General features: G+C 36.2%; 1 protein-coding gene across 4 annotated transcripts in view; it reads right to left on the bottom strand.

Annotated features, from left to right (window-relative positions):
• LOC138704931 (SCY1-like protein 2) overlaps positions 1–23,998 on the bottom strand; it is a 205,955-nt gene that overhangs the window by 64,157 nt on the left and 117,800 nt on the right. For all 4 annotated transcript variants that reach the window (XM_069833363.1, XM_069833361.1, XM_069833362.1 and 1 more), the window contains 2 exons: positions 10,305–10,447; positions 2,591–2,750 (listed from right to left, as the gene is read on the bottom strand). In XM_069833363.1, the coding sequence (XP_069689464.1) occupies positions 2,591–2,750; positions 10,305–10,447 (303 nt within the window). The remainder of the gene's footprint in view (positions 1–2,590; positions 2,751–10,304; positions 10,448–23,998) is intronic.

The raw sequence follows: 23,998 nt of genomic DNA, 5'->3' as shown, positions 1-23,998 counted from the left end.
AAGGGTTCAGAACAAAAAGAAAGGCAGAAACTGCCTACTGAAGGATGTACTGGAAAGAATGGTGAACGGAAGAAGAGTTCAGGGCAGAAGAAATCAGATGATAAACGACATTAAGATATATGGATCATATGGGGAGACTAAGAGAAAGATAGAAAATAGGAATGAAAGACCTGTTCTTGGGCAGAACACTATGAATGAATGATGTCGATTTTCGTCAATAGAAAAATAACATTAGAAATATTATGCACATGTAGCTATTTTATGTAAACTCGTGAAATAAAAATTATATATATCCTTAAATTGTACAATAAAAAAGACGACAAATGTCTTACCATTTTAATTACAAAGAATGACTTGTGTGCTATTGTAAAAATGCAAGTAAATCTTCCTACTTGGTTGCATACTGAATAATTTCATTCACATATGTCTTGTGAACAATTTTTCAAGAAAATAAACATATATTTTCTTTAACTTAAGCAGTTTTAGATAGTGAGGTCTATCTAATTAATTGTTATGTAACTGTTACATAATCTCGTACTTATTATATATGAACATCACATTTCTAGAAACAAATTTAAATTCCTGACTTCTCGCGTAATTCAGACAAGCTTTTTCTGCTTTTTGCTGACACCAACTGGCAAAATGTTGTTTCTTGAAGCAAGATGTAGCATAGCCCGCATATTATCATCTGATAATCTTTATCTTAGTCTTGGTTCTGCGAGGTTCAAAGTGAGAAAAATTGCTCACATATATAAGTTCTGCCAAATACAGAAATAAATAATTTGCTCCATAAATCTTCGTACCTCTGGATTATAATTCATGATTTAAAAGCTTTGTAAAATCTTAGAATATCTTTACGAACATAATGTCCTTTATTTTTTTTTTAAATTTTACTTGGTTATTTAACGACGCTGTATCAACTACGAGGTTATTTAGCATCGATGGGATTGGTGATAGCGAGATGGTATTTGGAGAGATGAGGCCGAGGATTCGCCATAGATTACCTGACATTTGTCTTATGGTTTGGGAAAATCTCGGAAAAAACCCAACCAGGTAATCAGCCCAAGTGGGAATCGAACCTGCACCTGCATGCAACTCCGGATCGACAGGCAAGCACTTTAGCCAACAGATCTATGCCAGTGGCCTTAATGTCCTTTATGATGCATCATTGATCAAATCAATAATTTTTACTGGAAGACTTGAATTCACAAATACCCCAAGTCCATTGAAGAAAATTGTTCAGTAGAGCAAAGAAACTATGTTGGCTTGCAATATAAGAGTACTGAAATAAATATTTGTAGAATTCAAAAACACAGGCTTGAGTTGGACTTGCGATATTTCTTGTTGCAGGATGGTAACCTATGCAAAACACAACATGTCAGGTAAACATCAAATTTGGTAAATTTTGGACTTTCTTTAAATTGCCTATCAAACTCCTTTTAAAACATTGCTTTATTTAACACTGTTGAGCACCTAGTTCAATGACTGAAGGTGTTGAAAACTGTAAAAATTGTGCTGTGAGATCTGTGACATCCACAACGAAATTTTCATCTGAAAGCTTTTAACAATATATATCAAGTCACAAATGAATTGTTTCTTTCCTTGCAATCTCAGTTGCTCAAGTATACCCACTAGAAAGTTAAACTCCTCGATCCGTGTAGATTGAACTACTTCTTGAATTTCTCTATTTTTCCCTACCATGAATTCTGATATATATTCACGGAATTCAAAGAACCTGGACAGAAATTTTCTTGGGCTTAGCTTGGTAAGGAACATAGACAAACCGAGAATCTATGAACGATATGTCTGGCCAATTTTTAGATAACCGTAGCTGACATGTAACGAATCTATGCTATTAGAAACACACCCATTTGTTTGTACTTCATTCTGTAAACATAAATGTTATGCAATGAGGAAGAACCTCTACAGTACATCTACACATATATTTACTACTATTTAATGATAGTAAAAACAACAAGGCAATTGATATTGCTCCTTTTTGTAGCTAAATTATTTTCACTCCACTTTCATTATATAAGAAGTCAAGAGTCCAGGTCAGCCTGGAACTTACTGTATGACTTCTTCCTCAATTTCTAATGTACAACCCTCGTGTTCACCAGTGACTTGTACCTGCGTGCCCTACAAGCTCTGAAGTGCACATACAGGTGATGAGGCTTGCTTCACCAGTGACTTGTACCTGCGTGCCCTACAAGCTCTGAAGTGCACATACAGGTGATGAGGCTTGCTTGTGCTCTCCTTCATCTTCACGACACTGATTTTTTTATTCTTATTATTGACGGAATTGAATGGTAATGGTGATCGCAGTTGTGGTGGTGGTTGTGATCATGGTAGGATTCTTTCACACATCATAAATATGTCACAGGACCTATAGGTAGTTCTATTTCCCTTCTGGAGGAAGCCATATCATTCTTTGAAATCCATCATCTTTTACAACATCTGAACTCTCCAATCTCAGATCAAAATGTAGCATGGTAACCATTATACCACCAAGTATGACTAATTTCATCCTAATAAGTATAAATTTATTTCCACAAAAATGTTATACTGAAATTTATTTGCTTTCAATTACCTGAATTGGATCTTGCATCTTCATAACAGGCTTCAAGTGTGGAAGAACGTGCTGAGTGAATTCATCTTTGCTACAATTTTCAGACACTAACAGTACATTTGGCAGTACAAATGGAACCATTGTTGGATTTACAAATTCTTTCATCAAGCAAGGAAGTACTCTGAAAAAGGAAAAAAAGAAAAAGATTATGTTTCTGATGGGTTCAACAAAAAAACATGTCATCATTGCAGCAGCAGCATTATTTCATTTGGTCATTGTTTTTATTAGAATTCCATTTAAATTGAAATACCAATGTACACATCCACAATAAAGAATAACTGGATAATATTTTAGTAGCAGCATAATCATACTTCATAATAGTAGACCAGGAGGGAACCCAAGAGGTGGAACTTAAACTGAGAGGATTCAATCTGACATCGGGATGGGAATCTGGTGTGGCTTAGTGGCTAGAGCGTCGCCATGTAGAGCTGAAAACCTGGGTTCAAATCCCAGTGCCAGAGAGAATTTTTCTCCGTTCCACTCATCTTTCATCAGTGGTTTGTTTTGAACACAAAATGAAATCGTCAAACATTTTAAAGGTCTGTTTAATTTTCTCTTTCCTCCAGGTTGGTAATAAAAAGGAAAGGAAGAAAAATAAATAAATAAATGAATAAAAAGAAATTTTAACGTGTGCTGCTCTTTCCACATCACAATTCAAATTATGTATATTTTAACGTGTTCTGTTCTCGTTCACTCTCTCTGCGTCTATTTCTATTGCTACCATCTGAGCTCCCCCCTCCCACATGTCACTCACTCATGTTCTGCATCATTGTTTTGCTTACATCATTAGCAACGTAACAATAGTGCCTGCTATAAAATATATTGAAATAATCATGTAAATCCAAAAATTTGACTTCGAATTGTTATAAATAAACTTCTTATGTACATTACAGTCGCTCCTTCTCAATTATATTTTATTTACATTCTTTTTATTTCAAAATGTTATACGAAACAGTGAATACAGTGCTGCAGACACATGACTCAAGAATAAATCCTATTTCCTATGTTATATTCAATTTTTCACTTCAATCATTTTGCTTCGGACATGGAGAAGGAAACAGAGAAGATTATGCCATGGCCAGCTTATGCCGACATAGTTGAATTTTTTAATACAGATGGAAAAAATGATTCATTTCGTTGTAAACTGTGCATTGGTGGAAAAAGGATACAAAGCAGTTGAAGCTCCACAGAGAACTTAAAGAAGCATATACAGGTTAGACATTTACATTAAATAATGTGTTTAATATAGTGGTTTGAGTTCAAATATTTAATATACTGTGTGTATGTATGTATATATATATATTAGTTGAGTTGAGATACTTATTTGCCTATGAAGTTTTTATCTATTTATTTAAATCAAGAGAGTGAGAAAATGTGCCACTGTTCTGTCTGACTGGGAAATGTTAATTACCTGTATAATCCAGGCATAGTATATTTAATTTTCTTTTTCCTTCAGATCAAACATCCACATTCTCTAAAAAAACTGAGGAAAAGAAAACATAAGGTATCAGAAGAAAGTGTACAGATAATATCAGTAGAGAGACAACTTCAGAACAAGCCACCCTGGACTCAGCTAGGGGGTAGGGAGCGCTCTTCCCAGCAGTTAATGTTTGTAAACAAAACGCATGGACCAAGGATGCCTATCTTGATACAGCTACTTTATCCAAACCATAGTCATTGCAATAACATTCGTAACTCTATTTCAGATATTTAGCATTATAAAATAGATTTACAAAACCTGTATGTTAGGCCTACATATATCTGCAGTATACGTGTAATAAAACCATTCATACCTAAGAAAACATGAAGTATTGCTGCCATCACTCTTATTTAACAGATAATTTGGCAACCTGAAGTAACTGTGTATTATTTTTTATTCTCCAAGATAAAATCTCTACATGATTGACAGTTGAGAAATACTTGCAGTTCACTCTTTATCAAGTCCACAAGTGGGTCTCTGGTGTTTCGTCAGCCCACGCGAGTTGTGTGAATATAAAGGGAAAGGTTGAGACGGTGTCGGGTGGAGTTCCCGGGTAGCTCAGTTGGCAGAGCACTGGTAAGTTCAACCAGAGGTCCCGGGATCGATACCCGGGACCGGAACAATTTTTCCCTTGATATTATTCAAATCTGCTTTACAGGGAGCTTTACCTGAAAGACTAGATTTGCATAATATGCACGTCACTGTGTACGTTAACAGAGAACCACAATTCTAAGTCACACAGAGTTTGTGAGCACTCGATGTGGTATCTGGCGTTTCGTCAGCCCACGCGAGTTGTGTGGATATAAAGGGAAAGGTTGAGACGGTGTCGGGTGGAGTTCCGGGTAGCTAGTTGGCAGAGCGCTGGTATGTTCAACCAGACGTCCAGGGATCGATACCTGGTCCCAGAACAATTTTTCCCTTGAAATTATTCAAATCTGCTTTACAGGGAGCTTTACCTGAAAGACTAGATTTGCATAATATGTACGTCACTGTATACGTTAACAGAGAACCACAATTCTAAGTCACACAGAGTTTGTGTGCACTCGATGTGGTATCTGGCGTTTCGTCAGCCCACGCGAGTTGTGTGGATATAAAGGGAAAGGTTGAGACGGTGTCGGCTGGAGTTCCCAGGTAGCTAGTTGGCAGAGTGCTGGTACGTTCAACCAGAGGTCCAGGGATCGATACCTGGCCCCGGAACAATTTTTCCCTTGAAATTATTCAAATCTGCTTTACAGGGAGCTTTACCTGAAAGACTAGATTTGCATAATATGTACGTCACTGTGTACGTTAACAGAGAACCACAATTCTAAGTCACACAGAGTCTGTGTGCACTTGATGTGGTCTCTGGTGTTTCGTCAGCCCACGCGAGTTGTGTGGATATAAAGGAAAAGGTTGAGACGGTGTCGGGTGGAGTTCCCAGGTAGCTCAGGTGGCAGAGCGCTGGTACGTTCAACCAGAGGTCCCGGGATCGATACCCGGCCCCGGAACAATTTTTCCCTTGAAATTATTCAAATCTGCTTTACAGGGAGCTTTACCTGAAAGACTAGATTTGCATAATATGTACGTCACTGTGTACGTTAACAGAGAACCACAATTCTAAGTCACACAGAGTTTGTGTGCACTCAATGTGGTCTCTGGCGTTTCGTCAGCCCATGCGAGTTGTGTGGATATAAAGGGAAAGGTTGAGATGGTGTTGGGTGGAGTTCCCGGGTAGCTAGTTGGCAGAGCGCTGGATTGATACCCGGCCCCGGAACAATTTTTCCCTTAAAATTATTCAAATCTTCTTTACAGGGAGCTTTACCTGAAAGACTAGATTTGCATAATATGTACGTCACTGTGTACGTTAACAGAGAACCACAATTCTAAGTCACACAGAGTTTGTGTGCACTCGATGTGGGTCTCTGGCGTTTCGTCAGCCCATGCGAGTTGTGTGGATATAAAGGGAAAGGTTGAGACGGTGTCAGGTGGAGTTCCTGGGTAGCTCAGTTGGCAGAGCACTGGTACGTTCAACCAGAGGTCCCGGGATCAATACCCGGCCCTGGAACAATTTTTCCCTTGAAATTATTCAAATCTGCTTTACAGGGAACTTTACCTGAAAGACTAGATTTGCATAATATGTACGTCACTGTGTACGTTAACAGAGAACCACAATTCTAAGTCACACAGAGTTTGTGTGCACTCGATGTGGGTCTCTGGCATTTCGTTAGCCCACGCGAGTTGTGTGGATATAAAGGGAAAGGTTGAGACGGTGTCGGGTGGAGTTCCCGGGTAGCTCAGTTGGCAGAGCGCTGGTACATTCAACCAGAGGTCCTGGGATCGATACCCGGCCCCGGAACAATTTTTCCCTTGAAATTATTCAAATCTGCTTTACAGGGAGCTTTACCTGAAAGACTAGATTTGCATGAAAATATATTATTTCAAAATAAAAAAAAAAACAGTAAGAATACGGGAAAAACGTAAAATCTGGCAACCCGAAATGGAGGATACTTGATTTTGTGTCTCATACCAAGCATCCCCCTCTATGAGATTTTTTCTCACCGTAGCATTACTCTCAGTGCAAATGGAAGGCGATCTACATGGTTATGCATGATGATGATGATTAATGAAGCAATTATGGAATACTGATAAGGGGAAACAGAAGTAACCCGCAAAAACACACCACCCAGCATTGTTTTTTCACTTAGACCTGCCGAGAATCGAAACCAGGTATCCAGCATGAAAAGCTAACACACGATAGTGCTTTTCACACGACTTAGTTCATAACTACAATATTCTGTCTGGGTATATGTATTATTTAACTTACTTACTACTTACAAATGGCTTTAGAGAACCCGCAGGTTCATTGCTGTCCCCACATAAGCCCACCATTAGTCCCTATCCTGTGCAAGATTAATACAGTCTCTACCATCATATCCCACCTCCCTCAAATCCATTTTGATATTATCCTCCCTTCTATGTCTCTCGGGTCTACACCTGTGGAGTAATGATTAGCGTGTCTAGCCGCGAAATTAGGTGGCCCGGGTTCGATTACCGGTCGGGGCAAATTACCTGGTTGAGGTTTTCTCCAGGGTTTTTCCTCAACCCAAATGAGCAAATGCTGGGTAACTTTCGGTGCTGGACCCTGGACTCATTTCACCGGCATTATCACCTTCATCTCATTCAGACACTAAATAACCTAAGCCGTTGATAAAGCGTCGTAAAATAACCTAGTAAAATAAAATAAATAAAATAAAAATAAATAAATCTATGTCTCGGCATCCCCAAAGATCTTTTTTCCCCAGCATCCTAACTAAGAGACTATATGCATTTCTGGATTTGCCCATATGTGCTACATGCCCTGCTCATCTCAAACGTCAGGATTTAATATTCCTAATTATGTCAGGTGAAGAATACAATGTGTGCAGTTCTGCACTGTGTAACTTCCTCTATTCTGCTGTAACTTCATCCCTCTTAGCCCCAAATATTTTCCTATGTACCTTATTCTCGAACACGCTTAAAACTTCTGTTCCTCTCTCAAAGTGAGAGTCCAAGTTTCACAACCATACAGAACAACTGGTACCTAATATAACTGTTTTATAAATCCTAACTTTCAGCTTTTTTGAGAGGAGATTGGATGACAAAAGCTTCTCAACTGAATAATAAAGACTTTGGTCATGCCAGAGAATCAGTCCCATTCTGATGTTTAAGTTGGAGTGTGTAACTAGCTGTTTTTTTTTATGGCGATGGGTTGTTAGTCCTTTACACAACCCCCATCCTAGAGGACCATCCCTTATCGGCTGTCCGCAACTGCTTATTCAATATATTCGCAGCTACTCTCCATATTTGGAGTCAGTCTCCTCTATCTAGAACAGGCCTACACAAACAGCGCTCAATGAGCGCGCGCGCTCCTTCGGAGCCGAAACTGAGAGGAAGATACGTCAGAATGATAGACTTGCTATAGGTAGAGGACAGGGAAACGACCAATCAGTTATCTAGTGGAGTGCAGTGTGTAGGCCTATTCTCAGTAACTGTTTCACGTTGCTTTTACGTACTGCTACAATACAGCATGGAGGAATCTAAAAGACGAAACATAACATTTAATATTTAACGATTTACAGCTCGAACTTATTGATCTTCAATGTGACCTAAGAGCTAAAGATCGTTTGAATAATACTACTAGCCTGGTTGAGTTTTACAAGATAAACATTAGCAATAATATCCACGACTACACAGGCTGGCTGTGAAAATGACTGCTGTGTTTGGTTCAACATTTATATTTGTGAGCAACTGTTTTCTATAATCAACTTTAATAAAGGCAGACATCGAACATCTGTAACTGATGTTTCATTACGATCAGTAGGCTACTGTTCCTTTCAGCTGCCAACAGCATAAAATCTCGTTTTGATGTACTGATAAATAAAAATATAACAAAATGATATTGTACATTTAAGTAGCTATAGAATTTCTATTACTTCTAATAAATATTTCTTTATTAATTAATAATAGTCCAAGATAGCTTTGCAAACACTGAACGGGAATTCATTTCATGAAAACTCGTAATAGTACTTCCTTTTGTATACATTTTTTACGAGATCACCCCTTTTTCCAGTCCACCCTTATACAGAGCACAGCTAATATCTACATTCCGCTCATGAGCTGTGAGCCAGCTCGGAGAGCGCAAACCTTGTGCAGGCCTGATCTAGAACCTGCGAACGCGCCATGCAGTGGTGACAGGAACCCACAATACAACTAATAGCAATTGAGTCTTAACATTACAGCTAGACAATGTTGCTTAAGTGCGAATGGCTCATGTAGTTCTGGGCAGCTACTTAGTGACGACCTCCATGAACTAAGTCACTGTTCAGCTAACATGGACCATAAAGTATAGTACTTCATCTATTCCAGAAAAATTGTTAACAACACCAGGATACCCACTTGAATATACTGACATAAAATATAATCAACTTTTGGAAAATAGAAAAAGAACACAAATTACAGAAATAATTAAATTACAGGTATTATAAACTATATACAGTATACATTACATGGAAAATCTGAGTAGCTGCACATTTACACAGATGTACCTCTGCAACGAAATAATATTGTGCTGTTTTGCCTTTACCTTACACTAGAAGAACATTCTACACACTTAAAGGTGAATTAGAAGCTATTAATACCAGCACATCCTCTGACTAAGGTTCTGGTTGATAAGTACATCTATTATCAGGCAGTACATCTCACTTGATGATATGTGTCAGAGGAAGAACAATTGTTTTTATGCATCTGAAATCTCACTAATGTAATATGTAGCTAGTCGGCGATATATGCAATGTAGGGGGAAAGGAACGGGTCACCCTACCCCATTATTTCCTGGACTAGTTGCCTCATAAATGGTGCCTTCTTGGTATCACGTGAGGTTCAGACGTATCTTCAGACAGTTGACTAAACAAAAATACCAGCCCACAACAATTAATTTACAGAATAAATTAATTTACCAAAGTAGCTACATTTTGTGATTTAAAATCTGCCATTCAGGCTATTGTTTCATTAATATCAGAAGACAAGAGAGTGAGAAAAATCTATACCAAAAATTAGTTTCTACAAAAACAGACAAAAATAGTTGCTTAACAATGGATACCTTCTCATTGTGGATTGAAAGAGAATGAAAATGCAGATTGTTGGCCAAGAAAGGAACCACAATCCGACAAAGATTTCATTCTTAAATTTCGTATTATTCAGCAAAATTATTAACAAAGAAAAATTATAAACGGACAATATTAATATTAATAAAAAGATAATTAAAATATATCTAGGTTCGAAATTTAAAAAACTAAAAATTTGATTCCCAAATCTCCAAGAAGAAGAAGAGCAGTGGCTATCTTCAGAATAATAGCTGTTTAGCAGCGCATCTCTTCAGAATTGGAGTTTATACATTATCAAAATACGTTCTCTACAGAAAAGAAGATTCAACCATGAACTTGCAGCACATAGTACTGTAAACTGCAAAACTATCAACATTTCAGATAAAAGTATTAATAACATCACAGACATTTACTGGCATTTTAAGAAACAACTGGAGAAAATCCAATGTTCTGAGCATTTAATTAATTAATTAATTGAGAACACTAACAATAGTGGAAGAATTTAATTATCAGAAGCTTACTTGTTATTTTTCACCAGTAGTTAAATTTTTGTCTATGTTTCATATTAACTCACCTATATATACAAACTCGATGTGGCAGATTCTGTATAATCTGTGGCAAACCCTTGTAGAACTGTGACTTTTGAAGATTGTCCCATTGAAATAACGAATCTAAATAATTAAGAGTTTTCACTCCTACATCTTCAAAAAATTCAATCTGGAAAAAGAGAAGTAAATTACACTACAGCTTAAACATTTACAAAAGTAGTTCTGACACATTCAAATTCAATTTTCAAAGATTACGTAACAAACTTGAGAAAGAACTATCTTTCAGTCTGCAACTTTTATTTACCAATGCTTAATTTGGGACCACATATATTCCCCAATTTCTTTTATAAACATTTAAATACTTGAAGAGGCATGTAAAATTGCACCCTATAAACTCCTGGATAACATAGACAATATTATCTAAAACAGGAAGGTATAAATTTTAAAATTGATCATACAAGTTTTTCAAGGACAATTTTGTGTTTCAATGTTTTGAACAACACACTTTCCAAAATATTAATGGCATTATGAACGTACACAAATATACAAGACTACATTTTCACATCAAACATAATTTAAGCTTATAATACAAATGTGTTTAGCTAAACATATAATAGAAAATAGCGCACATTTAAATCACTATCTATTCTGTAAAAATATGGGCCATTAGTACTCAGGGTAAGATGTGCTGATATTTTCTAGACTGACTTGTTTCAGAATTTTGTTTCCAAATAGTGAATTTTTCTCAAATAGATTTAATTCACCGTTATATTCTTGATGTTCTAATACTGTACATTTATTAACAGAGGCAGATGAGAGATGACAGGAGCGAGGTGTATTTGTTTGTATTGAAACAGGTATAGATAGCAGCAGTGGCGTATACTGGTTAAAGGGTTTGGGCTACCACTGACCCTATTATTACACACAATATATTTGAAATCTCTATAATAAAATTCCTTACATATTTATGTGAATTCCAGATGTCTTGATTGGGACGAAAATACGTTGATGACTTCATCCTTGAAATTACAGTTGGGCCACTTGCAAAGTTTCTGTAGAAATGACTTTTCAATGGATATTAGTGCCAAGCCGGATAAACGTTCTTGTGTATGAGTTGATCTACAGTAGGATTTTATTCTCTTCAACGCAGAAAATGTTCTTTCTACCGATGCTGACGTAGCTGGTATTGTCGTAATTAATGTTGCCAATTTAAGGACTTCAGGAATAACTTGGTTCAGCTGGTTTTCATATATGGCAGATACTATTTCATGGATAGGTTTGTTCGAAAAATCAAAGACTTCTGCTGAATATATTACACTTAATTCATTTTTCAAACGTACTTGATCAAAGTGACTGTTATAGGACTGAAATAATTTGTTTAGTGCCTCATTCGGGAAGTTTTCTCTATAAGCAGAAAATTTTTGAGAATCTAGAAGATGTGTGAACTGAAGCTTTCCATAATCAGAAAATCTGTCAGTAATTTCCATGTGCATACGATCTAGTATGCTGTAGTACAGCTGCCTGTATTTCAATTCATCATCTCCTTTTCTTCGCTTTAATGGTGGTTCCATTGTATTGACTGAAGAATTTTCATTTTCCATATTACTCCATATGGACGGAAACCCACTACGTCTGAATTCGGATATAGTATTTTTTTTAACTTTGATACCTCTTGCAAGTAGTATGCTATGTCTAGACTTTTTGTCTGAAGAATATTGTAGAGCACATCTGTATGTGCAAACACTCTAGCATAGACTTCAAGAAGAAATATATTCTGAAACTGTGTGAAAAAATTCAAATATCCTTGAGCCTGCACATTTACTGCATCATCCCAGTTTTCTTCAGAGTCATTACAAATGATATTTTTAAAGAAAGCAGTCCGTTTTTCTCTGTATTCCTTTACTGTATTTACAAGCCAAGATGTAAAATTCAATCTAGTTGGTGCTACTTTTGGGAGTTTCTTGTTCATAAATTCCTTGAGTTTTCTGATCTTTTAGGAGATGATGAGAAAAATGCAGCTAAACCCGACAGTGTTTTGAAAAAAATGCGGCATTCTGGAATGGATGAAGTAGTTTGTTGCAAAACTAAATTGAGAACATGGCATTAACAATGGACAAATAGTGCTTGAGGATACTTTTCTTGAACTTTTGTTTTTAAGCCATTAATACACTCAGGGACAAAAAAAACCGGACACTTTAATATTTGCTGGTATTTTGCAAAACATTATCTTCTCATACAATATTATGGTAGCCATCTGTTGTTATGGAGACGTGTATACATTGTTGATTGTTTTTTGTTTTATAAACAACCCATTGCAACAAAATATTCCAATTTTGCTTTCGGAGTCTCAGCTATAACAATTTTGTCTCAACCATTTTGTGCTTCATTATCGTTATCATTTGTTATTTCTTTATTTTTACATTTTCTGAGTTTAAGTGGGGTTGTAACATTTGTCTTAAAACAAGATGCGACCTGAAGATGTGGCTCGAGCTGTAGCCCTTTACGATGATGGACGCAGTGTACGTTACATCGCAAATGTTATGAATATGGCTGGAAGCACAAACCATGATGCCATAAAACGGTATAGAGAGACCCTAGAATATACCAGAAGACCAGGTTCGGGTCGTCCAAGAGCTACAAATCCAAATGAAGACAGGTATATGGTGTTGAGATTTCTTAGGGAGCGCAACCTGCCAGCTACTAGTGTAGCCCAGCAATTGGTTAACATGCATGGACGCCCAATTTCGGCCAAAACAGTTAGAAGGAGGTTGAAAGCAAGTGGACTGATATCAAGTAGACCTGCAACTGGTCCCAGACTTCTCAGGATGCATCGAGTTGAAGGACTGCGTTTTGCAAATAATCACAGGGATTGGAGATGGACAGTGGATCTGTGTTCTGTTCACCGATGAGTCCCGTTTCAATCTGTGCTCACCTGATGGACGTGAAGGAGTTTGGAGAAGGAGGGGAGAACGATTTTCACAGTGTTGCATTTCCGAAAATGTGCCGTATGGAGGTGGTGGAGTGATGGTTTGGGCAGGAGTGTGTACGGATGCTCGTACAGAGTTGGTTTTTGTTGAAAATGGAAGACTAGCAGCTGATAGGTATATAAATGAATGTTTGGCTGATCATGTTGTGCCATTTGGCCAATTTGTAGGCGATAATTTTGTTTTAATGCATGATAATGCACGGCCGCATATTGCCCATGCGGTCAGAGATTATCTCCAAGAAGTGGGAATCCATGTTCTTCCATGGCCAGCAAGGAGTCCAGACATGAACCCAATTGAACACGTGTGGGGCATGCTGGGACGGCGTGTTAAGAATAGACGACCGAAACCAGAATCGTTACTAGAGTTGAGGCGAGCACTTGGCGAAGAATGGGAACTTATTCCTCAAGAAGACATTGCTAACCAAATTGAGAGCATGCCGAGACGTATGGATGCAGTTATTCAAGCCAGAGGGGGTAATACCCGTTACTAAAAAGAGTTTTTAATGTTTAAGGCACCATAAAATGAAAAAACAGTTAGACCAAACAATGCCATAGTTATACGCCCTTTGTAATTTTTTGTAAATTTTCTCATCAGAGATTTTTTTTTTTTCAAATGTTGTCGTATAAGGTGCTAAATGAAACATTATTTTGTTTAAATGGGTTTTGTTTCATTTTGAAATAATTGGCAACAAAATACAAGCAAATATAGAAGTGTCCGGTTTTTTTTGTCCCTGAGTGTATTTCCCGCCATAACTGAAGCACTATCGTATGTCTGTGCAATTAACTTATTGCCGACATTGTATTCTGCTATAACACCTTCCACATGCTGAAACAAAACAGCAGCAGTTTTGTCCGAACTGACATTTGTGAATCCTATAAACCGTTCTTGAACATTGGCAGTACTGTCGACTTATCTTAAAACAGTGGACAATTGACTCTGATTAGAGCAGTAACTTGTTTCATCAACAACAATGGCCACAAAAGGTTTTATGTTCTTTGTCATAACCCCACTTATAGCAAATATTAAGTCATTCCGAATTGCGAGAGAAGTACCACGAAATACTGTTGAACTCTCAAGATGATTGGCCAGTAAATGGTCAAATTCACTTAAGGAACTTAAATATTCAATATAATTTTCTATAGTGTCTGATTTCACACTCTCGTTATGACCCCGAAAAGCCAATTCTTGTTTTCCTAGAAAGCAGACTGCGTTAATAAGATGCAGTAAAATCTCCCGATTTTTTTTTCACAAGAGCATTGTGTTGGTTGATGTGTAGAGCTTTTTGCTTATCTAGCTGTAAATCAATTCTTGTCTTCCCAAAGTTTGCAAAGTTCATGCTACTACAAATATGAGCTTTTGATTTGTCGTATTCTAGGACTGCCGTTCGAAGGGAGTTCATATTAGAAAACCCCTCTTTTGACCACACATTAGTTTCGCGGCTAAATAACAAACATGGCCAGCAAAATAGTTTAGACAGTTTAGAAGTACCACACAACCAATTCCACTTACCATATGATGTTGAAGTGAAATGGCGTGTGTACTCTCGCTGTTTTTCTTTTACGTCCATGGACAAATTTAACTCAGGAGTTGGTCTTTCCATTTTCACAATTTCAACTTTCTCGTTGTTATGTACGACGGTTAAAAGGCACTTTTAATAAACCTTCTATTACACAGTCATTTTCAACACAAACCTCTCCAGAAACTTGTTCTGCCATATTTTTCACAATATCACTTAAGTGGGAAATTAAAAACTTAATAATTCACAATTAATATAACTCTTAGACACTCGAACAAATCACAGATTTAAAATAATGCACTGCAAGAACACAATCACATTCAATTGCTAGCGTAGTAAGCGTATTGCTGCTTCACGCCTGCGAAGAAACCGATCACGAGAGCGGCAACTCGCCTGCCTACACTGCACGATGGAAACAGAAGGGAGCGGGGGGGGGGGGGAGGACGGGCAGTTGTGCAAAGGACAGCGTGAGCGAAACGGTCACAGGCTACCTCACGTAGCAAGCGGTTTCTCCAGCGATGCCGCCTTGACAACTTGTTTCTTTTTGAGAGCAGAGAGCACATATAAATCTAACAATTACTTTAATTTTAATTACTATGGTAAAACTAATAATACAAAATTATTACATTATGTTATATTATAAACTTTTTCTTTTGCAATTTCCTTGGGCTACCACCGGTAGCCCCGGTAGTCCGCAAAATACGCCCCTGGATAGCAGCTTGCTATGATCACATGCAGAAGCAGAAATTATAGTGGTACAAATCAATAACAAATACAATGGTGAAAAGTGGGATATAGTAACATGCTATGGGCCTCCAAACGAAACAAACATATTTACTTTGAGTAAGCTGCAAGAAAAAATGTCCTCAATATCATTAGGAAGGAAGGTCGTGTTACCAGAGGATTTAAATCTACCTGCAGCGAACTGGAATGGTCAGGTAGAGACAAACACCCTTTCACAAACCTTTGTTAATTACTAGGGACCAGATTTTTATGTTATATCAAGGTGTGAAATATGTATATATTTATGTAAGAAAAATAAGCTGAATATATACCAAAATATGTAAAATCATGAAAATCAATCACTCAAACTTCTTAATGTATCCAGCTGTTTGCTGACAACATAAAGTCCACTACAGTCTATTCAGTTGTTGTTTTTCACGAGAAATGAGGAGTAATTTGAACAGTGTTCATTATAGATGCCTGTTGCTAGCAGCCAGAGGTGGGGTGTAGTCAATATATACTGCAGGGCTGTGTCTTCTGCAACTGCTACGGATGATTTTAATTTACTTCTTTTGTGGTTTATGGATGGATAATATAGAAGAATGTGTTCCAGATCTTCATCATGATTATTACACCACAGACAAGTAGGATTATCAGAAATGTGAAATCGGTGTAGGTACAATTGTATGACAATGTGACCTGTACTGACTCTTGTTAAAAATGTTTGAACATGTCTGGGCAAGTTTTTGTACATTTCCAGGTCATTTGGTTTCTTTTGTATAGATTGTAAAATTTTTCCTTTGTCAGAAGAGAGCCAATTGTTGATTCATAGGTTTGTAAAATGAGACTTTACTGAAGCAAAGGTACTGGATAGAAATATCACTTGAAGAGGTCTTGGTTGCAAATATGTTGCCTGTTTTGCAATATTATCAACTTTCTCGTTTCCAGGTATACCACAATGACTAGGTATCCATTGAAATGTTATTTCCTTTTGGAGTTCTTTTAGTTTACTTAGTTGTTTCTGAATTGGAATAATTCTATGTGCGTACAGATTTGGTACTTATTTGATTATATTAAATATAGCCCCATTGGAGTCGGTAAGTATGCAAATAGATTTTTCAGAAATTTGGGTAACACACTGAAGAACAGCATCAATAGCTAGCAATTCAGTGTCAAGACTGGAGGAGGATGAACATGGTAGGAAATAACTTTCTTGATATTTTGGAATATAATACCCTGCTCCTGATGTCCCATCATTAGGATTTAGAGATGCATCTGTATGAAAATATTTAATATCAATATCTGGCAGGTATAGTATAGGTAAGACTGTGCATAAAGCAGCGGTAAGCAATATGTAGGCCAAATTACATAATAATTAGTAATTACTAATTACAATGACACTCCAGCTCATTGATTTAAATATATACTCACATGCTTTATATGTTCTGCAATTGCTGTTAAGTGCAATAAAATAAACATTTTACTCACCATTGATTTAAGGTATGAAGTCATAAAAACTAACATCGCTACTGTTCATGTTATACTTTCATTTTGTATTGTTTTTTACTGGAAACATATTTGTAATTGCAACATTTCAGTTATTTTACATAGGCTATTTGATGTGTAATAAAGTACCAGTTATTTTTCGAGGTTCTCAGGAGTCATATTATGTCACTAGTCTGTAAATATACGCTATTATGCGGAAAAAGACCTTTCCACATCACAGGAGGTTGCTGGAGCAAACTTCAACAGATGGAATTTCCCTGGAACAATATCAGCAGGAGGATCTTGACATTCTCTGTTAAGGATTCTGTAGACTGCAGTGAAAGTTGCGTATCCTGGATTCCTTTCCATAACGGCTTGAAACTTTTTCAACACCTTTTGTCCAACATCTCCCTGCAATACAGTAAGTCTCTTTTTGATTTCGTCCACAATATCAAGTGACTCTTGTAGCAGAAGTCCCTGACTCTATAACTTCTTTATACTGTCAGGAATAAAACTGAAGTTTCCATGAATGTAAGCAATGGAGCTTTCCACGTTTGACTTATTCAACATCTTTTGTCCAACATCTCCTCACACTACATTAAGTCTCTTTTTGACATCCTCCACAGTACCAAGTGACTCTTGTAGTGGAAGTTCCGAGTATCTAACGTCTTTATACTGTCAGGATTAAAACTGAAGTTTCCATAAATGTAAGCAATGGAGCTTTCCGCGTTCGACTCACTGAAGCAATCTTGTGATTCATGCACACAAAATGTCGATTCTTTTCGAAATGAGTTTACTGTAGATCTTACGGCTTCAAAATTGTCATTATTAAACTTCACAGCCTCAAGCCAAGTGCCCCACCTTGTTAGAACTGGTTCAGGGGGTAAGGGAGTATTGGTTAATTAATTTCTGTAGCACTGCACATGCTGTGGAGCTTTAAGAAACACTTTCTTTGTTGTGGAAATGAGCTTATTTACTTGAAGAATGTTATTTTCCACTTCTTCGCCAACTATTTGAAGTCCATGTTTCGTCGACTGCCACCCAAATGTGGAAATTGCCAATGTCCACATGCACCTCCTGCAGGCTCTCTTGATAACATAAATCCAGATAGTTCTTTCTAAGTGTCGATTCATCTGAGATAAGTCGACCACAGTACTTTTCTAGGAAAGAGTGATACTGAGGAACCTGGAGCTTGTATCATGGAATATTTTCAGCTGTCAGAGCACAACACATGTCTTCGAAGAACTCACTTTTTCCATTAGAAAATTGTTGCATTTGAGTAAGTATTACTTGTTTTTTTTTTAAGAATGTAGTTATTTGTTTTTAATATGTAAAGCACTTCTTATACGTTGCTCCAGTTGTGATTTCATAGAGCACCTGACTTTTTTACCGCACACTTGACACATTACTATTTTTCCATCTATAGTGAAAGCTTTGTCCATCGTAATCCATGACTTTATTTTTGTCATTAGGGTTGAAGATACAGGAGCCATTTTAGTCAGTTAAAAGCAGTAAACTCACTTGCACTTTATACTGTAAGTACTAAAACTAGAGAACTGAGTGAAATGAATGGCAACAGTACTGCAAGCACTGTTCCACTTTACTGGATTAGGAGAAAATAAGAGGAGATGTGGGACACATGCATTTTAGTTGCTCCCTGTAAGAAACAAAGTACCTGCTAAAACCTCAAACTATAGGCATTTACAAACTGTTATTTGAAAAGTGACATTCCTGTCTCATTCAGAAGGGTAGGATTATTCCAGCTGAGAACCATACTTTCTAATTGCTCAGAAAATCCCATTTAGGTCTACTAAATTTAAAGTAAAGAGGTCAAACAATAACCTGAAAAGCTATTTATTTTAATCTTTCACCATCTTTCCAGTTTGTTCCTTTACTCCAGCTTCTTTTCAAAAGCCACCTACTTTATTGCAGCTCATGTCAGACTTGACACGGGTTTTTCCTGGAAAGATTAGGAAGAGGGTGGGTAAGGTTGCAAATTGCATGGGAATGGCTTGTTAAGATGTGTGCAGAACAATTATAGTTCGAGACAAATCATGTTGTCCTCGTCCCACTCCACCGCATGAAGGCAATGCTACTTTCTGAGCGATTATGAGAAAGATTGCCTTTTTGTTCACTCATATTTACAGTGGGTGGTATGGGGTGAGTGCCTCTATTACTTCCTGGAACTAAGGACGTTACGTTTCGTCCCGAAATATATCCTTTCTTGGGTAGGTAAAAAGGCTTTTTTTAATCTGTGTATTTCAAATTGTAAACTTCTCCAGCAGAAGCTTTTTTTTTTTTTTAGAGAGAAGTAAAACTGAATAAAACTCCTAAATATGTAGATTTATGTAATACCAAACCATAATATGTTGTTGTTTTCTAATGCCAGGCGTTTGACAATAAAGTCATTTGACCTCTTGCACTCCAATATTTTTCAAAAAGATATTATCATGACCAGCCAATGAAGCACAGATTTTGAGCTGTTACGAATCCATTTCTTGGTTTGAGTTGCACAATGGGCAGTTAGGGGACTGATATATTCCAATTCTATGCAGGTGTTTAGCCAAACAATCATGGTCTGTTGCCAATCTAAATGCAGCTACAGACGATTTTCGTGGTAAATCGGGAATTAACTGTGGATTTTGATGCAGAGAGTTCCATTTTTTACCTTGGGATTGTGTTATCAAATTTTGTTTGCTGAAGTCTAAGTATGTAGATTTAATAAATCTCTTCACAGAGTACTACGTAGATTTAGTAACAGATCTGTAAGTAGCAGTGCTGCCCTTCTTTGCTAAAGCATCAGCATTCTCGTTTCCCAGGATTCCACAATGGGATGGTATCCATTGGAATACAATTCTTTTATTGAGTGATATAAATTGAGAGAGCATTTTAGTTATTTCTGCTGTTTGAGATGAAGGTGTGTGTTTAGAGATGATTGATAGAATAGCTGCTTTGGAGTCTGACAATATAACTGCATTCCTAAATTTATTGATGTGGCATAGAAGATTCCTGAGACATTCACATATTGCAATGATTTCACCATCAAAACTTGTTGTTCCATATCCAAGAGATCTATAAAGTGAGAAGAGACAGCACATAACACCTGCACCGGCACCTTGTTCTCTGGAGATCAAGGATCCGTCGGTGTATAAATGAAGCCAGTTTTGTGGAGGGTACCTAATATTAATTGTCTCTAAAGACAATTGTTTCAGTATTTCAGTGTTTATTTCTGATTTTAATATTTCTTCTGTTAAATTTAGATTATATTCTATATTTTATAGAGTTAAAGGGTTTGGTTTAATTTGTAAGTTTTCTTTTAAATTCGGGATATTGATTTTCTGTTTTAATTCTTGAACAATGGATATGAAACTTTTTTGAGTTTTCAATCTACAGAGAGGACTGTATGAATGTCAATTGTTTCCTGGTAATCTGATAAGTTTTTCATATTGAATCAGTGCTTTTTCTTCTATTGTCATTTTGATGCTGTTAATATTAGTGAGGAATCTCATAGAATCTATTGGAGTTGTTTTGATTCCACTAGTAATGAGACTGAGAGCTTGGTTTTGAACATATTCTATGTCGTTTATGAAAGGTGAAGTAATTAAAATTTCCCCGCAGTATGTCAGCACTGGCTGTATAAACATTTTGTATGTAGTGTTCAAAGTATTCCTAGAACATCCCCATTTCTTTCCTGCTAGTCTTTTTAGAAGGGAGAATCTTTTACGAGCTTTTTCAGAAATGTATTTCAAATGGTTGCTCCATGTTAACTTACTATCGAAAATAACTCCAAGATATTTGGATTCATAAGTCCTAGGAACATGTTGGCCATTGTATTGGATACTGAATTCTCTTTCTTTTTTTACCGAGTGAAAATAATTGGTAGTTACTTTTGCTTAAATTGAGTGTCATCAAATTTGATGTATTCCATTCATGTAGTTGATTTAGAGCTTTAAGAGCAGAATTTTGAATTTTGTCTCTATGTCTGTAAGATCCGGAAGTCCACACAACTATATCATCTGCAAATAGTGCTGTTTTCATGTTTGATTTCTGTAATAGGGAGGGTAAGTCATTTATATAAATATTGAATAAAGTTGTGCTGAGGACAGCGCCCTGAGGTAGACCTCGATATGTTTGTCTGTAACTAGAAAGTGAATTATTGAATTTAGTGGCAATGAATCTTTGACTAAGGAATTCTGATATCCATCTGAACATATTGCTGGAGATACCTAATTTCTGGAGTTTTAGTAATAATTTATTTCTCCAAACAGAGTCATATGCTAACTGAAAGTCAATAAATATTGCCAAGGTATCTTCTTTCTTGTTAAAACTGTCTTTTATTTCTTGGCCGAGGCATATAGTAGAGATATAGCAAACGCATTTAATAAACACTACTCAAACTCTACAGATTACATCCCAATATCAAAAAACTGACAAATTTATCAAAAGAGAATTACATAAAAATAATAAAAACAATATTACTAGTACAAAACCTGATATATTTCATCAAAATTTTACTTCCGAAGAATTAACTCTAGCTATACAAAATTTAAAAACCAAGAAATCTCCTGGTCCCGACAACATTCATTCCGAATTTTTTAAACATTTGGGGGAAAAAGCCAAGTCTGTACTTTTATCCATTTTCAATTTATCATGGAACACCTCAATTCCTGCAGCTTGGAAAAAAGTAATCATTGTACCAATTCACAAAAAAGGGAAACCTGCTCATGATGTTAATAGTTATCGACCAATAGCACTATTAAGCATGATAGCAAAAACCATGGAGTCCATGATCTCCAACAGATTAACTTGGTATTTAGAATCCCAAAATCTTTTATCGCCAAGACAAGCCAGCTTTCGACAACTACACTCTACCAATGAACATGTAAACCATAATATGTAATGTGGGGTAAATAAGTAAAAATATGTAGTATCAAATTTTAATATATTAATGGTAATTACAAGATTCGCAAAGATTTGTTATTTAATACAGATAGGTTGAAAGGAATATAATATGTAATTACATAAAAATCCAGTCCCTATTAATTACCTAGTATGGGAACAAGGATTTACACAAGTCACAAATAAACTACAAAGAACAATAACCTTTTAGATGTCTTCTTGATACGACCCTGGGATAGTTTTCACTCTTCACAAGTATTACATGGAATTAGTGATCATAACAGTGTTCAACTCGAGCTAAACTGGCTTCAGACAAATGTCTGTACAGATATCACTCGAAAAAATATGGCAGTATAACAAAGCAGACATTAATGGTTTGCAAAGTTACCTTATAGATCAATATAACAAATTCTTAGACGAGGGCAAAAACATGGGTCAAGTTTGGGAAAATTTTAAACGAATAATAACCGAGATAACCAAGGCCACCTCCAAATAAATGCCATACAAAATAGTAACAAGTAATTCAGACCCAGAATATTATAGCCTACAAGATATGTCAGACAACTTAAGAAAAAGGCTAGACGAGCGTACAACAAAACAAATGTGAGTTCCGAAAATTACCAGAAATTCAAGGACATAACCAAACAATTACAAAGAGAAAAGAAAAAGGCAGAAGAGAACTACTTGCAAAATCTATTGAAAGAAGGCGAAAATAACTGGGGTAGGTTTTATAATTACATGTGCAGAAGAAAGGGAAACCAGGAATCAAGACCAGTTTTGAGAGACAATAATGACCAAATAATTACTGGGGACAAACAAAAAGCAATAATTACAGGGGACAAACAAAAAGCAGATTTATTCAACTCGAAATTTATTTCTATTAAAAAAAAAAAAAAAAAAAAAAAAAGAGAGAGAGAGAGACAGATTATAATTGAAGAAGATGAATGCATAGAGATGTTCGAAATAATGGCTAAAAATGTTCGGAACAGAATAAAAAGACTACAAAACCGAAAATTGCATGGTCCAGGCAATATTGCCATAGAAATTATAAAGTTAGGAGGTGAAGCCATGATACTGTACTTAATGCAAATTTTAAATACATCAATAAATAATTGTAGTATCCCAGACGACTGGAAATTGGCTATCATAAACCCCATATATAAAGCAGGAGACAAATGCGATGCAAACAATTACAGACCTGTCAGTCTCACATCAGTTATCTGCAAAATAATGGAACATCTAATAACACAATATATTCGCAACATTTTAGAAAATAACGAATGGGTGAACAAAAATCAACATGGATTCGGACCAGGATACTCTTCCGAAAGTCAAATCACATCCTTAATACAAGATTTATCTGATGAAGTTGATTTGGGGGGGGGGGGGGAAGAATAGATGGAGTTGTGATCGATTTCGCTAAAGCTTTCGACATAGTATCTGAAGAAAAACTTTTAGAGAAACTAAGCAGGTTGCCAATAGATAATAGAGTAATAAGATAGATATATTAAATCTTAGAAAACAGGACCCAAAAAGTCAGACTAGGAAAAGAAATATCGGAACACGGAAATGTAACGTCAGGCATTCCTCAAGGGGCAGTTTTTGCACCTCTATTGTTTCTTTTATATTTATTTATATTGTTCCTTATCGTTTAAATAGAAATAATACTTCTCAGGTAATGTTATTCGTGGATGACTGTATAATATATAGTCAAATTAGTAAGGAGCGGATTCCTATGTAATTAAATTTTATTTTTGCGTGTGATAAAACACAATTAACAAAGTTAAAAATTCCGAACATGAAGTTTCAAGTTTAAAACCCGAAAACACCTATTTTCACAAAAAAATTATGTAAATACATATTTTCAGGAAATCTATTATAAACACATAAATCTTGGAGTTTTTTTACGTAAATAATTTTTTTACAAGAACTTTTAAATATTTTAAAACTAAATCAATTATGTCACTCAGAAGTATGTTATCTTTTTAAGAATTTTTGGTTGCTTCGTGTTTCTAAGCGCTATGTGGTGTATCCGTGATCAATTTTTGTAATAGTATCCGCCTCAAGTTCTGAGAACTGCTACGCAGCATATCAATGTTATTATTGGAGA

The sequence above is a fragment of the Periplaneta americana genome, chromosome 8 (genome assembly GCF_040183065.1).
Source record: "Periplaneta americana isolate PAMFEO1 chromosome 8, P.americana_PAMFEO1_priV1, whole genome shotgun sequence".
NCBI classification, from domain to species: Eukaryota; Metazoa; Arthropoda; class Insecta; order Blattodea; family Blattidae; genus Periplaneta; species Periplaneta americana.
The sequence above is the reverse complement of the archived record's forward strand: the minus strand, read 5'-3'. Positions and strand labels throughout refer to the sequence as shown.